Genomic DNA, 23133 nt, shown 5'->3' on the forward strand with positions numbered 1-23133 from the left:
TAATCTAGACTTAGATACCATGTCAGCATTCCAATATTTGAGCCACAAAGCTCTTCTAGCTAAAATCGCTAAAGACATAGATTTAACATCAATTTTGATGATATCAAAAATGGCATCACAGATAAAATGATTAGCATGTTGAAGCAAGCGAACAATGCTAGACAAATCATGATCCATTTCCTGTTGCAATAAACTTTCCAACCAAAGAGTTGATGCAGCTGCAACATCAGCCATAGAAATGGCAGGCCTGAGAAGATAGCCAGAATATAAATAAGCTTTCGTTAGATAAGAATCAAGTTTCCTATCTAAAGGGTCTTTAAAAGAAGTACTATCTTCCATAGGAATAGTAGTATGTTTAGCAAGAGTAGAAATAGTCCCATCAAATTTGGGGATCTTTTCCCAAAACTCTAATCTAACTGCTGGCAAAGGATATGATTTTTTTTTTTTTTTTTTTTTTGTTTCATCTGTTTATTGAGAATCATATAAGAATACAGACTTTGAGAAGAGGAAAAAATAAGATACGCAAAAAAGGTTTTTTAAAAAAAAACCTTGAAGAAGGAAAAAAAGAAGTACCAGGCCTATTCCATTCCTTAGAAATCATATCAGAAATAGCATCAGGAATTAGAAAAACCTCTGGAGTAACCACAGGAGGTTTATAAACAGAATTTAAACGTTTACTAGTTTTAATATCAAGGAGGACTAGTTTCCTCAATATCCAATGTAATCAACACCTCTTAACAAGGAATGAATATACTCCATTTTAAATAAAAAAGTAGATTTGTCAGTGTCAATATCTGAGGAAGGATCTTCTGAATCAGATAGATCCTCATCAGAGGAGGATAATTCAGTAACAGCAAAATAAACAAGCAGAGGCACCGGGTAGTTCACAAAAAAGCAAAAAGCGTCCTTTATTCAAGTATTAAAAAGACAGCTGGAGACACATAGGAAAAAGCTTTAAACCTCTGGGGCAAAGGTGGAGTGGTGGTTCCCCACGTACCCTGATGCTAACAGCATAGCCCTCTGACATAGAAAAAAGGCAAGAGGCATATAGGAATGGGGCTTTTAAATAATGAAAATATGTGGCGCCAAGTATGACGCACAACGCAACTGAAAAATTTTTGGAACTAACAACATCCGGAAATGACACACTCGCGTCATTGAAGACGCAACCTTGTGCAAAGAACTCTGCGTCAACTAAGACGCCGGAAATGACGAATTTGCATCATCGGACGTACCTGCACGCCAAAAAATTCTCGTGCCAAGAATGACACAATAAACTTTAGCATTTTGCGCCCTCACAAGCCTAATTTTGCACGCAAATTTTAATGAAAAAAACAGTCAATTTGAAAAAAGACTAAACCCCAGGTAAGAAAAACATTTCCTAAATATGTTTTTTCCCAAATATGAAACTGATAGTCTGCAAAAGGAAATATACATAAACCTGACTCATGGCAAATATAAGTACAATACATATATTTAGAACTTTATATTAATACATAAAGTGCCAAACCATAGCTGAGAGTGTCTTAAGTAAAGTAAACATACTTACCGGAAGACACCCATCCACATATAGCAGATAGAGCGCTGCGGAATCTGTTGGCGCTCTACAATAATATTAATAATAATAGCCAAACCAGTACTGAAACAGTTATCAGTAGAGGTAATGGAATATGAGAGTATATAGTCGATCTGAATAAGGGAGGTAGGAGATGAATCTCTGCGAACGATAACAGAGAACCTATGAAATAGATCTCCCGTGAAGAAAACCATTGCATTCAATAGGTGATACTCCCTTCACATCCCTCTGACATTCGCTGTACTCTGAGAGGAACAGGGCTTCAGCATGCTGAGAAGCGCATGTCAACGTAGAAATCTTAGCACAAACTTACTTCACCACCTCCATAGGAGGCAAAGTTTGTAAAAACTGAATTGTGGGTGTGGTGAGGGGTGTATTTATAGGCATTTTGAGCTTTAGGAAACTTTGCCCCTCCTGGTAGGATTGTATATCCCATACGTCACTAGCTCATGGACTCTTGCCAATTACATGAAAGAAATTACTTCTACGAAATGCATAACCAGAATTACTATGGGAACAAGGTGAGACTTAGTCAAAACTAAATAGCAATGTTAGAATTTTGAATCTATGATGGCCAACAGAAAATTACCAACGAGACCATGAAAATGTATTAAGAGCAGGCACATTATTATGTAATGAAACACTGACAGATCAATAATGAATAAATGTCCTTAGAACTTTCTGAGAGCCCCAGTATAATGCTCAGTTACATATAGAGGCTTACTATTGAATAGAATATTGTGATGTAATAGCTGGAACACATGAATCACCAAAAACAAGCTATAATTCTGCCAAAACTTTATAATAAAGATACCACAAGACCGTGTCTGAGGCTGCTTGTTTAATTTCATTCATAGCAAAGCCAGTATGCTTCTGAAGCATGGCAAAAACAAAACACAAAACCTTCAATCCCAAAACAACTCTTGGCAAAGGAAATATACTTATCTGAGTTGCAGTGACAAAGAGAACACACACGTGTATGCCAGGAAGAGACAATGTACAACTATTTTTTTTTAATCAGAGCCCAGTGACTGGATTTGGCAGAATAAAATGTATACAAAATTGTGATATCTGTAAGGCTGCCTATTAAAGGGAGAGTAAAGTCAAACAAATTTTTTTAATTCCCGTAGAATATGCAATTTTAAACAACATTCCAATTTACGTCTTATTTAATTTGTTTCATTCTCTTGGTATCATTTGTTCAAAAGCATACGTAGGTAGACCCCCAAGCATCAATGCACTACTGAGAGCTAGGGGCTGATGGGTGGCTGCACATAAATGCCTCTTGCTATTGGCTGAGCAGTTGTGTTCAGCTAGCTCCCAGTAGTGCAATGCTTATCCTTCAACAAGAAGAGAATGAAGCAAAAATGTATAACAGAAGTAAAATTGGAAAGTTTTTAAAATTGTATGCACTGAATCATGTAAGAAAAATGTGTTTGACTGTGCTAAAAATTATACAGCAATAACTCAAAGGTCATGAGTTTGTTAAAAAAATAAATAATACAGAGGCAAACACGTTGAAGATGGAGCAGGGCTTTAAGTGGAACTAAGTGCACAAGTGCATGGATCCACAGTTGAATAACAATCATTCCTTTACATTCCACCTTGGCTGTTCTTAGCTTTTGTTTCCTCATCTGTACTCGACAAGAAAGCTCTTTATCTGCAACCTTTTTTTCTATGTAACTACATACAATGAACATTGTAACAGAAGCCAGCAGGAAGTGGAGAGATACATGTAGGAGGCAGGTGATCTAAAGAGAGTGCTAGCAAAATATTAAGGCAATGTAAACATATCTGGGAATATGTGGATGTAGTGTTAAGAATATAAAGGAATTAAACACATAATTAAAGTCAGCTCCAGAGCAGCAATGTTCTACTGGGAGCTGCCTGAGCACACCTGGCAAGCCAATGACAAGAGACAAAAGTGTGTAGCCACCAATCATCAGCTAGCTAACAGTAGTGCATTGATGCTGCTGAGAATATGTACATGTGCCTTTCAATATAGTATACCACTTTCATGTCCCTTTAAAGATAACCTAATTTTCCTAAAGAATCAGCGAGCAGAAGTATGTGCATTTACTCACCCAATGTGCAGAGAAATAGACACCAATGTAAGACCCTTCCAAAGTGCTACTTTCCTGTGTCTGGCCATTGCTCCTTAATAATGATCCAGCAATGACTTCACTGAAAGGCTTTGGCCCCCATGGGAATTCCAAACCTGAGAATGAGAAGGTACAATAAGACTACACTAGTGACAACAAAGGAACACTGCATAAGGCCCCAGTCCGACACCAGTGACACAACTTGGTATCTTGCATTGGATTGTCAATATGAAATAATCCCCCTGCATTCACCGTTAAACTAGAATTCCTGCGGAGATCATGCATATCATTGTCCAACCTAGCTTCAGGGACTACAGCCTCCAGCGTTTAACTGTTTCTTATGTCGTTGCCATAATTAATGAAGCTTTATTAGCATTACAGAAGGGCACATGCAACCTACAATTACTTGTAGGCAAGAACATGAACAGAGCCTTCTTAATATCTATTCTGCCACTCTGGGAGCTTTTGGAAAGTTCCCCTTCTTTTGTCTTTATATGAATTCTTCCATTCCCTATCTGCTACCTGCCTCTTCCCTACTTGTAACAATCAAACATTTTCTAATTGCATCTAATCTGCACAGATCCCTGTACAATAAAATGTTTCTTCATATGTACAAAATGGGGATTCTCATTGAAAGTATTTATTACTAAACGGTTCTTAGAGCATGATGAATCTTTTTTTTTTTTTTACTTGTAACTTAATTTAAGAGGAACGTCAGACACTTATAGGATACAGGCTTTGATTAAGAATTTAAAGGGACATGGAAATAATATATTAAACTTTAATACATCACTTCCAGCCCTTAAAGGGACAGTCTACACCTTAGTCATCTTAAACTATTACCTTAGATTAAGCTGCAAATAGTCTTTTGCACCCCTTTCTATATCATGCAGCAGGAATGGTAAAAAAGTTATTTTAAAATGAATATTGTTTTTGGCCAGTTTGAAATGGCTGCCAAGTCCACCCACCAATGACATTACGATCTGGGCTGCATCTATGCACTCTGCTGAATAGCATTGATAGTCTGTTGAATCCAACTAGTGAGCCTTTTGTGATTGGAAGCAATATAAAGCTCAGATCGTGATGTCATCAGTGGGTGGAGCTTGGCAGCCATTTCAAACTGTCCAGAAACAATATTCATTTAAAAATAACGTTTTTACTGTTCCTGCTGCATGATATAGAAAGGGGTGCAGTAGGCTATTTGCAGCTTAATCTACGGTAAGACTTTAAGATGACTGAGGTGTAGACTGTGCCTTTAATCAGGGAGAGCCAACTGGCGACCAGCAGGAAAAATAGATTTTTGAGAAAACAGATGTGCACTGTGCATTTAGCTAAATGTGCAAAAGAGGTTATCCTGCAACCTTACTTAAATCTAGCACTGTGCCACCTGGACATTTTCAATAAAAATGTGTATGTGAGGTTAAAAAACATAATTTATTTAAGAACTTACCTGATTAATTCATTTCATTCATAGTGGCAAGAGTCCATGAGCTAGTGACATATGGGATATATATTCCTACCAGGTGGGGGCAAAGTTTCCCAAACCTCAAAATGCTCATACCTTAGTTTAACGTGTAGCCAAGAAGTGAGGTGTAAAAGAAGAAGTAAAAAGCATACAAAAAAAGGAACTGGAAAAAATAAAATGCTTTTTACAAAAAATCATAACCACAAAAAATAGTATGGGTCTCATGGACTCTTGCCACTATGAAAGAAATTAATTTATCAGGTAAGTTCTTACATAAATTATGTTTTTGTTCATGTAAGTGGCAAGAGTCCATGAGCTAGTGACGTATGGTATATAATACCCAAGATGTGGAAAACTAAACTAGAGAGGGAGGGATAAAATAACAGTTAAATCCGCTGAGAAATTAAATCCAAAATAATTGTTTTCTTTAAAAAAAAAAAAAAAAAAAAACTCAAATCAAAGGCATTAGAATCAAACTGAGACAATTGCCTGATGAACCTTTCTACCAACGGCTGCTTCCGTGGAAGCAAACACATCAAAATGGTAAAATTTAGTAAAAGTATGCAAAGAAGACCAAATTGCTGCTTTGCAAATATGATCAACAGAAGCTTCATTCTTAAAAGCCCAAGAAGTGTCAACTGATCTAGTAGAATGAGCTGTAATTCTCTGAGGCGGAGACTGCCCCGCCTCCAAATAAGCTTTATGAATCAAAAGTTTTAACCAAGATGCCAAAGAAATGGCAGAGGCTTTCTGACCTTTCCTGGAACCAGAAAAAATAAATAATAGACTAGAAGTCTTTCTGAAATCTTTAGTAGCCTTAACATAATATTTCAAAGCTCTTGCCACATCCAAAGAATGTAAAGACCTTTCAAGAGTATTCTTAGGATTAGGACACAAGGAAGGAACAACAATTTCCTTATTGATGTTAGAATTCACAACTTTAGGCAAAAATTTAAATGAAGTCTGCAAAACAGCTTTATCTTCATGAAAAATCAGATAAGGAGACTCACAAGAGAGAGCAGACAATTTGGAAACTCTTCTAGCAGAAGAGATTGTCAAAAGGAACAATACTTTCTAAGAAAGTAGTTTAATATCCAAAGAATGCATAGGCTCAAAAGGAGGAGCCTGCAAAATCTTCAAAACTAAATTGAGACTCCAAGGAGGAGAAAACAAATTATGCTTACCTGATAATTTCATTTCCATCTGTACGAGGAGAGTCCACAGCTTCATTCATTACTTGTGGGAATACAGAACCTGGCCACAAGGAGGAGGCAAAGACACCCCAGCCAAAGGCTTAAATACCTCCCCCACTCCCCTCAACCCCCAGTCATTTTGCCGAGGGAACAAGGAACATTAGAAGAAACATCAGGGTATAAATGGTGCCAGAAGAAAAACAAAAGAAATTTAGGTCCACCTAACGGAGAACCAGGCGGGAGCCATGGACTCTCATTGTACAGATGGAAATGAAATTATCAGGTAAGCATAATTTATGTTTTCCATCTTAATACGAGGAGAGTCCACGGCTTCATTCATTACTTGTGGGAAACAAATACCCAAGCTCTAGAGGACACTGAATGAAAACGGGAGGGGAAAAAAGAAGCAGACCCTATTCTGAGGGCACCACAGCCTGCAAAACCTTTCTCCCAAAAGCTGCTTCAGCCGAAGAAAAAACATCAAATTTGTAAAACTCTGAAAAAGTATGTAAGGAGGACCAGGTAGCCGCCTTAGAAATCTGCTCCATAGAGGCCTCATTCTTGAAGGCCCAAGAAGAATCCACAGCTCTAGTCAAGTGAGCCGCAATCCTCTGAGGAGGCTTATGTCCCGCTGTCTCATAAGCCAAGCAAATCATGCTCCTAAGCCAAAAAGATAGGAAAGTGGAAGAAGCCTTCTGCCTTTTGCGCTTCCCCGAATAGACCACAAACGATGCTGAAGTCTGTCTGAAATCCTTTGTAGCCTGAAGATAGAATTTCAAAGCTCGAACCACATCCAAGTTATGAAGTAACCGTTCCTTCGAAGAAGAAGGGTTAGGACACAAGGAAGGAACTACAATCTCCTGATTGATTTTGCGATCAGACACAACCTTAGGGAGAAATCCAAACCTAATGTGAAGTACAGCCTTATCGGCATGAAAAAACAGGTAAGGAGTGAGTAAGTACTGCGCTGGCCAAAAATGTATAGATATTAAACCCTTCTAAAAACACACCTTCCTCCAAAGGAGGCTCACATTGTAAGGACGCCAACTCAGAGACTCTGCGTGCCGAAGCATTAGCCAGTAGAAAAAGAACCTTCCAGGACAGAGATTTAATGTCAAGAGAATGCATAGGCTCAAACGGAGCCCTCTGCAAAACCCTAAGAACCAGATTCAAACTCCAAGAAAGAGCAGAATGTCTAAATACAGGTCTGATCCTGGATTAGGGTTGCCACCCGCCCTGGTTTCACCGGGACAGTCCCGGTCGGGCGCTCTGTGTCCAGTGTCCCGGAACTGCCCTTAAATGCCACGGGCTAAGAGCTCCCCTGGCGCAGCAAGCAGGAGTAAGGCGTAAGCACAGATTAAAAAAATTAGCTGCCAAGAGGAGCTCTTAGCCCAGGAGGAGATACGGAGCCTGGAGGGAGTGTGTGTGTGGGAGACTGGGAGGGCTGTGTCACGTGACAACAAAACCGTCGCACAGATCAAAACGTAACTTGACTCCCGCCTCTTCTCTGGATGACATTGCCATGGCTTCTAGGAGGTGCTTGAGGAAGATTGTGAGCAGGAGCAATAGTCACAGGGTCAGCGGGCAGGCTGCTGAGTACTGTACTCAGCTGGTCAGGTACCAAGATAATTGTAGCTGGCAATGCATATAATGCGTTTCGTTTTTATGTAGTGTGTGGGATGTGTAAGTCACTCATTGGCAGCTAACGTTATTACACTTCTCGATAACTAATCAGGGTGTTCTCATGAAATGGACAGTATATATATATATTATATTATATTATATTATATATATATATATATATATATATATATCAAAAGACAAGAAGCACTCCAGAAGACTTTTAAATAATGTCACCTTTAATTAGTGTATATATATTTTGTAATGAATTTGAGGCCGCGAGATGCCACGCCCCAAGCCACACCCTCTCCACGCCCACTTAAAAAGTGTCCAGGAATTTTCTGGTCAAAAGGTGGCAACCCTATCCTGGATAGATCCTAAACAAAAAACTATATCAGGAAGCTCAGTGAGCTTCTTATGTAACAACACAGATAGAGCCGAAGTCTGTTCCTTTAAGGAACTGGCGACAAGCCCCTTCTCCAAACCGTCCTGGAGAAAGGAAAGGATCCTGGATACCCTGACCTTATGCCAGGGATATCCACGAATCTCACACCAGAACAAGTAGGTCCTCCAGGCCTGGACCGAAAAGAACCTTTCCCTTAAATGGAAGGGAAAGTAATCTAGATTTGGACGTCATGTCAGCAGACCACGACTTCAACCACAGAGCCCTCCGGGCCAGAACAGAAAAGCCTGATGTCTTTTGCATTCAAGCAAATAATCTGCATATTTGCATCACAGATAAACGAATTAGCTACCCTCAGGGCCTTAATTCTTTCCTGTTTCTCATCGAGGGGAGTCTCCACCTCAATTATCTCTGACAGAGAGTCACACCAATAGGTAGCAGCTCCCGACACCACAGGCTGAAATAAGAACCCTGTGTGCTGAAACATCTTCCTTAACAGGGTCTCTAATTTCTTATCCATGGGTTCCTTAAACGATGAATTATCCTCGAGCAGGATAGTGATGCGCTTAGCGAGCGTAGAGATAGCTACATTCACCTTAGGGACAGTTTCCCACAATTCTAACAGAGTCAGGAACCAGGATCAATTTCTTAAATGAAGAAGTCTCTCCCATTCATTCTTAATAATATTCACCATCTTTACAGGAATCGGATAAGTCTAGGGCACTACCCTGTCCTCAAACTTTATCAAGCTTAGGAATAGAAGGTTCCTCGGGTAACTTTGGTTTCGGAACCTCTAGAGTAGCCAATACCTCTATTAATAAAAAGCGTAAGTGCTCCATCCTAAACCTAAACTCTGGTTCCTCCACAGCCGGAAGCTTAGAGGCCGCAGATTCCAACCCAGAGAAAGAGTCCTCTGAAGTATCGGAATCCTCTGCATCAGGGAATAATCTAGTCTCAGAAACATCCAACGGAGTAGATGACCCCTGGGAAGGATAGCAATGTTTAACCTTTCACTTGCACTTTGCAGGGCGAGGTAAAGCACTGAAGGCTGCAGATACCGCCGTTTGCAACTGATCAGCAAAATCAGGCGGCCACAGGACCCCTCCCGCAGGAGGATTAGAAGTGCACTGGGGAGCTGCATGTGTAATCGGAGACGATTGTAGGGAATGCACCCCTCAGAGGTAGACGGCTCAGTGGTACTAAACATCCTGTTCTTTTTAAATATCACTATTTTATCAAGGCATATGGAACATAGTTGAGCAGGCGGGTATACTGAGACATCCTCATAATAAACACAGGCATTAGATTTAGGCAAAGAGGGAGTACCCTCTAACGCATCAGAGTCCTCAATAGCTTGCGCTTTTAATATGGACTATCTAACAAAATAAATGGCACATTTATACCCCAATGGCCAGGGCCCTCACCACCTACTACAGAGAAAACCGTTTTGTCTCCTGCAACCGACGGTTAGGAAAAGGAAGAGAATGAGGCCAAACCCGGTCACATGGAGTGCCATGCAGGACCACCCCTGCAGTTGAGAAAAAAACGCGCCAAGCTAAATAGGATGCGCAGATAACCTGACTGTTAACACATAGCCAGAGCCACATCTCACACATGTCATAGCAAAAAACACAATAAAACAATCATGTATAAATCCCCCCCTGTTTAATAATCCCCTTCCGGAGATATTAACCCTTAATTCTATACAGATAAAAGGATCCACACTGTGACCCTGTCTTCTTGCGTTATCATACATGTATACAAAATGAAACAATATTACCAGAATCTATGCCGTGGAACAGGAACACGGCCTCTCAAGTTTGACAGTGTTGTAGCTTCGCTCCTGACATGGACTTAAGTGGTAGAAAGCAGGCAGTGAAACTCGTCAACACTGATTGCTTAAGGAGCTGTTAATACGAGTCTGGATGGTTTCGCAGACCCCAACATTCATCAATGCTCTCACTGAGAGGCTGACAAGACTATTTAAAACTCCAGTCCCATTCTGAAGAGTACTACCCTCCATAAGAGACTACTCCGAATCTTCCGACACTTCTCTGCCATCCTCCTGTGACGAAAGGCAAAGAATGACTAGGGGATGAGGGGAGAGGGGGTATTTAAGCCTTTGGCTAGGGTGTCTTTGCCTCCTTCTGGTGGCCAGGTTCTGTATTCCCACAAGTAATGAATGAAGTCGTTGACTCTCCTCGTATTAAGATGGAAATAGATTTAATAACAGGTTTGATACAAATCAAAGTCTGAACAAAAACAGTGAATATCAGGAAGTTTAGCAATCATTCTATAAAATAGGACAGAAAGAGCAAATATTTGTCCTCTCAAAGTATTTGCAGACAAACTCTTATCCAAACCATCCTGAAGAAACTGTAAAATCCTTGGAATTCTGAAAGAATGCCAAGAATAATTATGAGTGTAACACCATGAAATTTAGGTTTTCCAAACTTGATGATAAATTTTCTTTGAAACAGACTTACGAGCCTGTATCATAGTGCTAATCACCGAGTCAGAGAAACCTCTATGACTAAGCGTTCAATGTCCATGACATCAAATTTAGAGATTTGAGATCCTGATGGAAAAACGGCCCTTGAGACAAAAGGTCTGGCCTTAGAGGAAGTGGACAAGGCTGGCAACTGGACATCCTGACAAGATCCACATACCAAAACCTGTGAGGCCATGCTAGTGCTATTAGAAACACATGAGATTGTTCCATTATGATCTTGGAGATCACCCTTGGAAGGAGGACCTGTAAAGGTATCTGGGAAGCTACTTGTTTAGATGTGAGGCCATCAGATCTATTACTGGAAGACCCCACATCTGCACAAGATGAAAAACACATCTGGATGGAGAGACCACTCCCCTGGATGTAAAGTCTGACGGCTGAGATAATCCGCTTCCCAATTGTCTACATCTGGAACATAAATCGCAGATATTTGGCAAGATCTGGATTCTGCCCAAGAAAGTATCCAAAATACTTCTTTCATTGCTGAAGGACTGCGAGTCCCTACTTGATGATAGATATATGCCACTGTTATGATATTGTCTGTTTGAAAACAAATGTAAAGTTCTCTCTTCAATAGCGGCCACACCTGAAGAGCTCTGAAAATTCTAGAGTTCTAAAATATTGATTGGTAACCTCGCCTCTTGAGGTTTCCAAACCCCTTGTGCTGTCAGAGACCCCTAGACAGCTCCCCAACCTGTAAGACCTGCATCTGTTCTTATCACAGTACAGGTAGGTCGAACAAATGAGGCCCCTTGAACAATAAGGTGATGGTCTAACCACCTAGTCAGAGAGAGTTGAGTGTTGGGATTTAAGTAAATCAGTTGTGATATCCGAGTATAATCCCTGCACCATTGGTGCAACATACTAAGCTGTAGAGGTCTCATATACAAACGAGCAAAGGGGATCGCGTCCGATGATGCAGTCATGAGACCTAAAACTTCCATGCACATAGCCACTGAAGGGAATGATAGAGACTGAAGGTTTAGACAAGCTAAAACTAACTTCATTCGTCTTGTCTGTCAGAGAAAGAGTCATGAACACTGAATCTATCTGGAAACCTAAAAAGGTGACCCTTGTCTGAGGAATCAAGAAACTCTTTTGTAAATTGGCCCTCCAACCATGTTTTTGAAGAAACCACACTAGTTGTTTTGTGTGAGATTCTGCAAAATGAAAAGACTGAGCTAGTACCAAGATATCGTACAAATAAGGAAACACTGCAATACCCTGCTCTATCTTATTACAGATAGAAGGGCACCGAGAACCTTTGAAAAGATTCTCGTAGCTGTCGCTAGGCCAAATGGAAGAGCGACAAATTGGTAATGCTTGTCTAGAAAAGAGAATCTCAGAAACCGATAGTGGTCTGGATGAATCAGAATGTGAAGATAAGCGTCATGTAAGTTGATTGTGGACATGAAATGACCTTGCTGAACAAAAGGCAGAATAGTCCTTATAGTCACCATCTTAAAAGTTGGGACTCTTACAAAACTATTTAAAAATTTCAGATCCAGAATTGGTCTTAACTAATCTTCTTTCTTTGGGACAATGAATAGATATGAATAAAAAACCAAACCCCGTTCCGGCAGAGGAACTGGAACAATCACCCCTAAAAGCTCTAGGTCTGAAACTCATTTCCGAAATGCCTGAGCCTTCACAGGGTTTGTTGGAACATGAGAAAGAATCTTCCCATGGGGGGTCTTATTCTGAAACCTATTCGATACCCCTGAGAAACAATATTCTGAATCCACAGATTTTGAACAGAAACTGTCCAAATGTGTTGAAATAACAGAATTTATGTTTACCTGATAAATTTCTTTCTCCAACGGTGTGTCCGGTCCACGGCGTCATCCTTACTTGTGGGATATTCTCTTCCCCAACAGGAAATGGCAAAGAGCCCAGCAAAGCTGGTCACATGATCCCTCCTAGGCTCCGCCTACCCCAGTCATTCGACCGACGTTAAGGAGGAATATTTGCATAGGAGAAACCATATGGTACCGTGGTGACTGTAGTTAAAGAAAATAAATTATCAGACCTGATTAAAAAACCAGGGCGGGCCGTGGACCGGACACACCGTTGGAGAAAGAAATTTATCAGGTAAACATAAATTCTGTTTTCTCCAACATAGGTGTGTCCGGTCCACGGCGTCATCCTTACTTGTGGGAACCAATACCAAAGCTTTAGGACACGGATGAAGGGAGGGAGCAAATCAGGTCACCTAAATGGAAGGCACCACGGCTTGCAAAACCTTTCTCCCAAAAATAGCCTCAGAAGAAGCAAAAGTATCAAACTTGTAAAATTTGGTAAAAGTGTGCAGTGAAGACCAAGTCGCTGCCCTACATATCTGATCAACAGAAGCCTCGTTCTTGAAGGCCCATGTGGAAGCCACAGCCCTAGTGGAATGAGCTGTGATTCTTTCGGGAGGCTGCCGTCCGGCAGTCTCGTAAGCCAATCTGATGATGCTTTTAATCCAAAAAGAGAGAGAGGTAGAAGTTGCTTTTTGACCTCTCCTTTTACCTGAATAAACAACAAACAAGGAAGATGTTTGTCTAAAATCCTTTGTAGCATCTAAATAGAATTTTAGAGCGCGAACAACATCCAAATTGTGCAACAAACGTTCCTTCTTTGAAACTGGTTTTGGACACAGAGAAGGTACGATAATCTCCTGGTTAATGTTTTTGTTAGAAACAACTTTTGGAAGAAAACCAGGTTTAGTACGTAAAACCACCTTATCTGCATGGAACACCAGATAAGGAGGAGAACACTGCAGAGCAGATAATTCTGAGACTCTTCTAGCAGAAGAAATTGCAACTAAAAACAAAACTTTCCAAGATAATAACTTAATATCAACGGAATGTAAGGGTTCAAACGGAACCCCCTGAAGAACTGAAAGAACTAAATTGAGACTCCAAGGAGGAGTCAAAGGTTTGTAAACAGGCTTGATTCTAACCAGAGCCTGAACAAAGGCTTGAACATCTGGCACAGCTGCCAGCTTTTTGTGAAGTAATACCGACAAGGCAGAAATCTGTCCCTTCAGGGAACTAGCAGATAATCCTTTTTCCAATCCTTCTTGAAGGAAGGATAGAATCCTAGGAATCTTAACCTTGTCCCAAGGGAATCCTTTAGATTCACACCAACAGATATATTTTTTCCAAATTTTGTGGTAAATCTTTCTAGTTACAGGCTTTCTGGCCTGAACAAGAGTATCGATAACAGAATCTGAGAATCCTCGCTTCGATAAAATCAAGCGTTCAATCTCCAAGCAGTCAGCTGGAGTGAAACCAGATTCGGATGTTCGAACGGACCCTGAACAAGAAGGTCTCGTCTCAAAGGTAGCTTCCAAGGTGGAGCCGATGACATATTCACCAGATCTGCATACCAAGTCCTGCGTGGCCACGCAGGAGCTATCAAGATCACCGACGCCCTCTCCTGATTGATCCTGGCTACCAGCCTGGGGATGAGAGGAAATGGCGGGAACACATAAGCTAGTTTGAAGGTCCAAGGTGCTACTAGTGCATCCACTAGAGCCGCCTTGGGATCCCTGGATCTGGCCCCGTAGCAAGGAACTTTGAAGTTCTGACGAGAGGCCATCAGATCCATGTCTGGAATGCCCCACAGGTGAGTGACTTGGGCAAAGATTTCCGGATGGAGTTCCCACTCCCCCGGATGCAATGTCTGACGACTCAGAAAATCCGCTTCCCAATTTTCCACTCCTGGGATGTGGATAGCAGACAGGTGGCAGGAGTGAGACTCCGCCCATAGAATGATTTTGGTCACTTCTTCCATCGCTAGGGAACTCCTTGTTCCCCCCTGATGGTTGATGTACGCAACAGTTGTCATGTTGTCTGATTGAAACCGTATGAACTTGGTCCTCGCTAGCCGAGGCCAGGCCTTGAGAGCATTGAATATCGCTCTCAGTTCCAGAATATTTATCGGTAGAAGAGATTCTTCCCGAGACCAAAGACCCTGAGCTTTCAGGGATCCCCAGACCGCGCCCCAGCCCATCAGACTGGCGTCGGTCGTGACAATGACCCACTCTGGTCTGCGGAACGTCATCCCTTGAGACAGATTGTCCAGGGACAGCCACCAACGGAGTGAGTCTCTGGTCCTCTGATTTACTTGTATCTTCGGAGACAAGTCTGTATAGTCCCCATTCCACTGACTGAGCATGCACAGTTGTAATGGTCTTAGATGAATGCGCGCAAAAGGAACTATGTCCATCGCCGCTACCATCAACCCGATCACTTCCATGCACTGAGCTATGGAAGGAAGAGGAACGGAATGAAGTATCCGACAAGAGTCTAGAAGTTTTGTTTTTCTGGCCTCTGTTAGAAAGATCCTCATTTCTAAAGAGTCTATAATTGTTCCCAAGAAGGGAACCCTTGTTGACGGGGATAGAGAACTCTTTTCCACGTTCACTTTCCAGCCGTGAGATCTGAGAAAGGCCAGGACAATGTCCGTGTGAGCCTTTGCTTGAGGAAGGGACGACGCTTGAATCAGAATGTCGTCCAGGTAAGGTACTACTGCAATGCCCCTTGGTCTTAGCACCGCTAGAAGGGAGCCTAGTACCTTTGTGAAAATCCTTGGAGCAGTGGCTAATCCGAAAGGAAGCGCCACGAACTGGTAATGTTTGTCCAGGAATGCAAACCTTAGGAACCGATGATGTTCCTTGTGGATAGGAATATGTAGATACGCATCCTTTAAATCCACCGTGGTCATGAATTGACCCTCCTGGATGGAAGGAAGAATAGTTCGAATGGTTTCCATCTTGAAAGATGGAACCTTGAGAAACTTGTTTAAGATCTTGAGATCTAAGATTGGTCTGAACGTTCCCTCTTTTTTGGGAACTATGAACAGATTGGAGTAGAACCCCATCCCTTGTTCTCTTAGTGGAACAGGATGAATCACTCCCATTTTTAACAGGTCTTCTACACAATGTAAGAACGCCTGTCTTTTTATGTGGTCTGAAGACAACTGAGACCTGTGGAACCTCCCCCTTGGGGGAAGTCCCTTGAATTCCAGAAGATAACCCTGGGAGACTATTTCTAGCGCCCAAGGATCCAGAACATCTCTTGCCCAAGCCTGAGCGAAGAGAGAGAGTCTGCCCCCCACCAGATCCGGTCCCGGATCGGGGGCCAATATTTCATGCTGTCTTGGTAGCAGTGGCAGGCTTCTTGGCCTGCTTTCCCTTGTTCCAGCCTTGCATTGGTCTCCAAGCTGGCTTGGCTTGAGAAGTATTACCCTCTTGCTTAGAGGACGTAGCACTTTGGGCTGGTCCGTTTTTACGAAAGGGACGAAAATTGGGTCTATTTTTCGCCTTGAAAGGCCGATCCTGAGGAAGGGCGTGGCCCTTACCCCCAGTGATATCCGAGATAATCTCTTTCAAGTCAGGGCCAAACAGCGTTTTCCCCTTGAAAGGAATGTTTAGTAGCTTGTTCTTGGAAGACGCGTCAGCCGACCAAGATTTCAACCAAAGCGCTCTGCGCGCCACAATAGCAAACCCAGAATTCTTAGCCGCTAACCTAGCCAATTGCAAAGTGGCGTCTAGGGTGAAAGAATTAGCCAATTTGAGAGCATTGATTCTGTCCATAATCTCCTCATAAGGAGGAGAATCACTATCGAGCGCCTTTATCAGTTCATCAAACCAGAAACATGCGGCTGTAGTGACAGGGACAATGCATGAAATTGGTTGTAGAAGGTAACCCTGCTGAACAAACATCTTTTTAAGCAAACCTTCTAATTTTTTATCCATAGGATCTTTGAAAGCACAACTATCCTCTATGGGTATAGTGGTGCGTTTGTTTAAAGTAGAAACCGCTCCCTCGACCTTGGGGACTGTCTGCCATAAGTCCTTTCTGGGGTCGACCATAGGAAACAATTTTTTAAATATGGGGGGAGGGACGAAAGGAATACCGGGCCTTTCCCATTCTTTATTAACAATGTCCGCCACCCGCTTGGGTATAGGAAAAGCTTCTGGGAGCTCCGGCACCTCTAGGAACTTGTCCATTTTACATAGTTTCTCTGGGACCAACTTTTCACAATCATCCAGAGTGGATAATACCTCCTTAAGCAGAATGCGGAGATGTTCCAACTTAAATTTAAATGCAATTACATCAGGTTCAGCCTGTTGAGAAATGTTCCCTGAATCAGTAATTTCTCCCTCAGACAAAACCTCCCTGGCCCCCTCAGATTGGGTTAGGGGCCCTTCAGAGATATTAATATCAGCGTCGTCATGCTCTTCAGTAACTAAAACAGAGCAGCCACGCTTACGCTGACAAGGGTTCATTTTGGCTAAAATGTTTTTGACAGAATTATCCATTACAGCCGTTAATTGTTGCATAGTAAGCAGTATTGGCGCGCTAGATGTACTAGGGGCCTCCTGAGTGGGCAAGACTCGTGTAGACGAAGGAGGGAATGATGCAGTACCATGCTTACTCCCCTCACTTGAGGAATCATCTTGGGCATCATTGTCATTATCACATAAATCACATTTATTTAAATGAACAGGAATTCTGGCTTCCCCACATTCAGAACACAGTCTATCTGGTAGTTCAGACATGTTAAACAGGCATAAACTTGATAATAAAGTACAAAAAACGTTTTAAAATAAGACCGTTACTGTCACTTTAAATTTTAAACTGAACACACTTTATTACTGCAATTGCGAAAAAACATGAAGGAATTGTACAAAATTCACCAAATTTTCACCACAGTGTCTTAAAGCCTTAAAAGTATTGCACACCAAATTTGGAAGCTTTAACCCTTAAAATAACGGAACCGGAGCCGTTTTAACACTTTAACCCCTTTACAGTCCCTGGTATCTGCTTTGCTGAGACCCAACCAAGCCCAAAGGGGAATACGATACCAAATGACGCCTTCAGAAAGTCTTTTCTAAGTATCAGAGCTCCTCTCACATGCGACTGCATGCCATGCCTCTCAAAAACAAGTGCGCCACACCGGCGCGAAAATGAGACTCTGCTTATGCTTTGGGAAAGCCCCAGAGAAATAAGGTGTCTAATACAGTGCCTGCCGATATTATAATATCAATAAACCCAGATAAAATGATTCCTCAAAGCTAAATATGTTTTAAAACTGAATCGATTTAGCCCAGAAAAGTCTACAATCTTAATAAGCCCTTGTGAAGCCCTTATTTACCATCGTAATAAACATGGCTTACCGGATCCCATAGGGAAAAATGACAGCTTCCAGCATTACATCGTCTTGTTAGAATGTGTCATACCTCAAGCAGCAAGAGACTGCACACTGTTCCCCCAACTGAAGTTAATTGCTCTCAACAGTCCTGTGTGGAACAGCCATGGATTTTAGTTACGGTGCTAAAATCATTTTCCTCATACAAACAGAAATCTTCATCTCTTTTCTGTTTCTGAGTAAATAGTACATACCAGCACTATTTTAAAATAACAAACTCTTGATTGAATAATAAAAACTACAGTTAAACACTAAAAAACTCTAAGCCATCTCCGTGGAGATGTTGCCTGTACAACGGCAAAGAGAATGACTGGGGTAGGCGGAGCCTAGGAGGGATCATGTGACCAGCTTTGCTGGGCTCTTTGCCATTTCCTGTTGGGGAAGAGAATATCCCACAAGTAAGGATGACGCCGTGGACCGGACACACCTATGTTGGAGAAAATTTCAATCTGCCCCCCACCAGTTGAACTGTTTTGAGGGCCGAACCTTCATGCAGTCTTAGGGACTGGATTTGGTTTTTTAGAAGGCTTGGATTTATTCCAATTTGGAGATGGTCTCCAATTAGAGCCAGAGGCCTTAGGGGAAAGAGAGGTCTTTAGCTCTCTATTCTGACGAAAGGAATGAAAACAATAAATTTACCCTTAGAATTCTTATCTTGGGCAGAAAGACTCCCTTTCCCCCGGGGATAGTGGAAAAAATAGAATCTAATTGAGAACCAAATAAATTACTACCCTGAAATGATAAAGATAGTAATCTAGATTTAGACACCATATCAGCATTCCAAGATTTAAGCCATAAAGCTCTTCTAGTAAGAGTAGCTAAAGACATAGATTTAATATCAATCTTAATGACATCAAATATAGCATCACAGATAAAATGATTAAAGGGACACTGTACTCAAAAAATTTCTTTCATGATTCACATAGAGCATGCATTTTTAAGCAACTTTCTAATTTACTCCTATTATCAAATTTTATTCATTCTATTGGTATTTTTATTTGAAAAGCAAGAATGTAAGTTTAGATGCCGGCCCATTTTTGGTGAACAACCTGGGTTGTCCTTGCTGATTGGTCAGCACCAATAAACAAGTGCTATCCATGGTTCTGAAGCAAACATTTGCTGGCTCCTTAGCTGAGATGCCTTCTTTTTCAAATAAAGATAGCAAGAGAACGAATTAAAATTGATAATAGAAGTAAATTAGAAAGTTGCTTAAAATTGCATGCTCTATCTGAATCATGAAAGAAAAAATTTGGGTTCAGTGTCCCTTTAACATGTTGAAGTAAAAGAACAATGCTAGACAATTCAGGATCTATTAACTATTGAGCTAAACTGTCCAACCAAAAAATTGAAGCTGTAGCAACATCAGCCATATAAATGGCAGGTCTAAGAATATAGCTAGTATGTAAATATGCTTTTCTAAGATAGGATTCAATCTTCCTATCTAAAGGATCCTTAAAAGAAGTACTATCTTCCATAGGAATACCAGTACGTTTGGCGAGAGTAGAAATAGCCCCATCAACATTAGGGATTTTTTCCCAAAACTCTAGATTAGCCACAGGTAAAAGGATATATTTTTTTTTAAATCTAGAAGGAGGGTTAAAAGAAGCAGCAAGTTTAGACCATTCCTTAGTAAACATATGAGAAATAGCGTCTGGAATAGAAAAAACTTCAGGAGTAACCTCAGAAGTTTTAAAAATAGAATTCAAACGTTTGCTATTCAAGAGGACTAGATTCCTCAATACCCAAAGTAAACAATACTTCCTTTAATAAAGAATGAATATATTCAATCTTAAAAAGAAAGGTAGATTTATCAATTTCAGTCTCTGAAGTAGGATCCTCTGACCCAGAGAGATCCTCATCAGCAGAAGATACTTCAGTATGCTGTTGATCAATACAATGTTCATCAAATCTATGAAAAGTTAGGAGAGACCTTTTACGTTTATTTGAAGGCGGAATAGCAGTCATAGTCTTCTTAATGGCTGTAGCAATATAATATTTTATATCTACATGAATATCATGTACATTAGACTGTGAAGGTTTAACAATAGATGTATTTATACTTATAGAAACATTATCAGCATGTATAATTTTAGCAGTTCAGCAAATTTACAACATACACACTAGCTTTGGTAGAATTGGTTTCAGGCAGCTTGGTTCCTACAGTAACATCAGAGGAAGGATCAGTCTTAGACATCTTGCAAAATGTAACAAAAAGGAAAAAATAACAATTAAACAAAATATCCAATTTCCTCAAAGTAACAGTTTCAGGAATGGGAAAAAAATGCTTATGATAAAATTATAGTAAAAATCAAAAGCAAGCAACCAAGCCCTCAAAAACCAAAATGAGAGCAGAGAGCAAAAGAAGGAGAGACTTAATATAACAAATTTTGGCACCAAGAAAGGCGCAAATGAAGAAAAAACTTTAGGTGCCAAAACTTGAGAAATGACGCGACTCGCGTCATAACCGTTGTGACTTTGCGCCAAAACAACTCATGACAAGAAAGTCACAAGAAAGGACGCGACTAGCATCATGACCAAAAAATGACACAAAAAATTATGCAATAAAAAGTAACATTCTGCATCATCGGGAGCCTAAGCCCACGAAAATTTAATAAAACAGACTTCAAGTTTACAAGTAATCGGGAACCCCAAGTAAGTCTAAAAAAACTCCCACAAACATAATTTCCATGCTGAAACTGTTAGACTGCAAAGGGAAATACACAGAACCGACTCATGGCAAATGTATACAATATACATTTAAAACTTTATAATATAAAGTGCCAAACATAGCTGAGAGTGTCTTAAAAAATGATATATACTTATCAGAAGACACCCATCCACATATAGCAGACAGCCAAACCAGTACTGAAACATATCAGCAGAGGTAATGGTAGAGGAGTATATAATGTCGATCTGAAAAGGGAGGCAGGGATGAATCTCTACGACCGATTTACAGAGAGCCTTAGAATAGATTTCCCATAGGTGAAAACATGGCGTCATCAAGCAATACTCCCTTCACATCCCGCAGACAAACACTGTACTTTGAGAGGAACTGGGCTTCAATATGTTTAGAAGCGCCTATCACAGAAGAAATCAAGCACATCTTGCTTCACCACCTCCACAAGGAGGCAAATTTGTAAAACTAAGGAATGAGTGAGGTAGGTGGTGTATTTATAGGCATTTTGAGGTTTGGGATACTTTGCCCCCTCCTGGTAGGAATGTATATCCCATATGTCACTAGCTCATGGACTCTTGCCACTTACATGAAAGAAATGTGTAAGTGGCCCTAAACCCCTATTAAAGGGACAGTCTACATCAGAATTTTTATTGTTTAAAAAGATAGATAATCACTTTATTACCCATTCCCCAGTTTTGCATAACTAACACGTTTATATTTATATACTTTTTACCTCTGTGATTATCTTGTATCTAAGCCTCTGCAGACTGCCCCTTATCTCAGTGCTTTTGACAGACATGCAGTTTAGCTAATCAGTGCAGGCTCCTAAATAACTCCACGGGAGTGAGCACAATGTTATCTATATGACACACATTAACTAGTACTGTCTAACTGTGAAAAACATTCAATATGCTCTGAGCTAGGAGGCAGTTTTCAACAGTTTAGAAATCAGTTTGAGCCTACCTAGGTTTAGCTTTTCAAAAATACCACCAAGGAAACAAAGCAAATTTGATGATAAAAGTAAATTGGAAAGTTGTTTAAAATTGTATACCCTATCTGAATAATGAATGTTTAATTTTGACTAGACTGTCCCCTTAAATGAGCAATTATGAACAATAAAGGAGCACTCAGGTTATTACCAATAGAGAGACTGAAGCAATGGTGCTAGCATGCACAAGGCCTGGCCAATGAGGGAATGCTCTGAACATGCACAGCAGTGGAGCAGTCGTCTTTATTTAATGCACATTAAAGCATGGCTGCTACACCCTCGTATTGGAGGTCTTTACAAAATCTAGGTTGCAAGTGTATGTATTTCTGTATAGTAACAGGATGGGGGGGTGACAGCAAACCATGTAAAATGTCCTTTGTCTTCACTGCACCTCAACCGCACACAATGAGGTAGCCCGCCCCTTTGGGCAGGGCGAGAGGTGCACCCGCCCAGGGCCCCACTCTTTGGAGGCCCCACAATGTAAGACTTGAGATTATGAGATGTTGTATTTAGTTTGAGAAGTTTTTAAAGCATCAGGAGGTCAAATATTTTGTGTTATTATTTATATAGGCATCACTAAATGTTGGTACAGGGGTGGGCATACAGCAGAGGAGAATAAGGGCACTGGGCTGAGGGGCCCTATAAATGTATCCTGCTCAGTGCCCACAAATGCTAAGGTTGACCCTGCAATAGTGAATAGTGAAACTATACATAATCCTTCTTAAAGCTGTAATTCTGGAGCAAGATCTAATCAAGTCAACTGATAGCACTAAAAAAATTAAGATAGACTTGTTCTTTCTCCAGCATAAATGATACTTTACAGCCATCCTGCAATTTATAGAATACTCTCAAAGCTCATTATTTATATGTCTTTTTTTCTATTAAATAAATGTGGGGCTCCCAAGTCACACCAAACATTAAACCCTGCCCTTATTGGCTAAACCCTGTTCCCTGGACTGTCCATGCCATGCCCCAAAAGCAGAGATTCGAGACTCAACTACTAGAACTTCAGGGGCTAACACACTCTTACACACACACGCATCAATTTTGTTTATGAAATAAATTGGGAGCAAGTAAACCTTTACTATTATTTAGTAACCCTGTATGATGTTGCTGGATCAATTTATTTACAAATTAGCGTCATAATACAAAATTTATCTAAGAATTCTTCTGTTTATATAGTATATTATATGCCTATTAATTATTTTTCATCATCTACTTTTTCTAATATAACGAGCAAAACAGACATTATAATACTTGTAATTAGGGTTTCTAACTAAAGATAAAACAAACCTGTTAATTGATAACTATAGTTTTATTAAATGTTTTTCTTTTTTCCCTCTTTCTGGTGAACAAATAGTCTCTGAAACTGTATATAAAATTACTGGGAAGGC

The 23133-nt window shown here is 40.6% G+C and overlaps 1 protein-coding gene across 1 annotated transcript in view; it reads right to left on the reverse strand.

Moving 5' to 3' along the window:
- The window catches only part of NXN (nucleoredoxin), a 457846-nt gene that overhangs the window by 240317 nt on the left and 194396 nt on the right, over positions 1 to 23133 (reverse strand). The window contains exon 3 of the mRNA XM_053707374.1: positions 3661 to 3794. Within this exon, the coding sequence (XP_053563349.1) occupies positions 3661 to 3794 (134 nt within the window). The remainder of the gene's footprint in view (positions 1 to 3660; positions 3795 to 23133) is intronic.

Source organism: Bombina bombina, chromosome 3 (assembly GCF_027579735.1).
Source record: "Bombina bombina isolate aBomBom1 chromosome 3, aBomBom1.pri, whole genome shotgun sequence".
Lineage (NCBI taxonomy): Eukaryota > Metazoa > Chordata > Amphibia > Anura > Bombinatoridae > Bombina > Bombina bombina.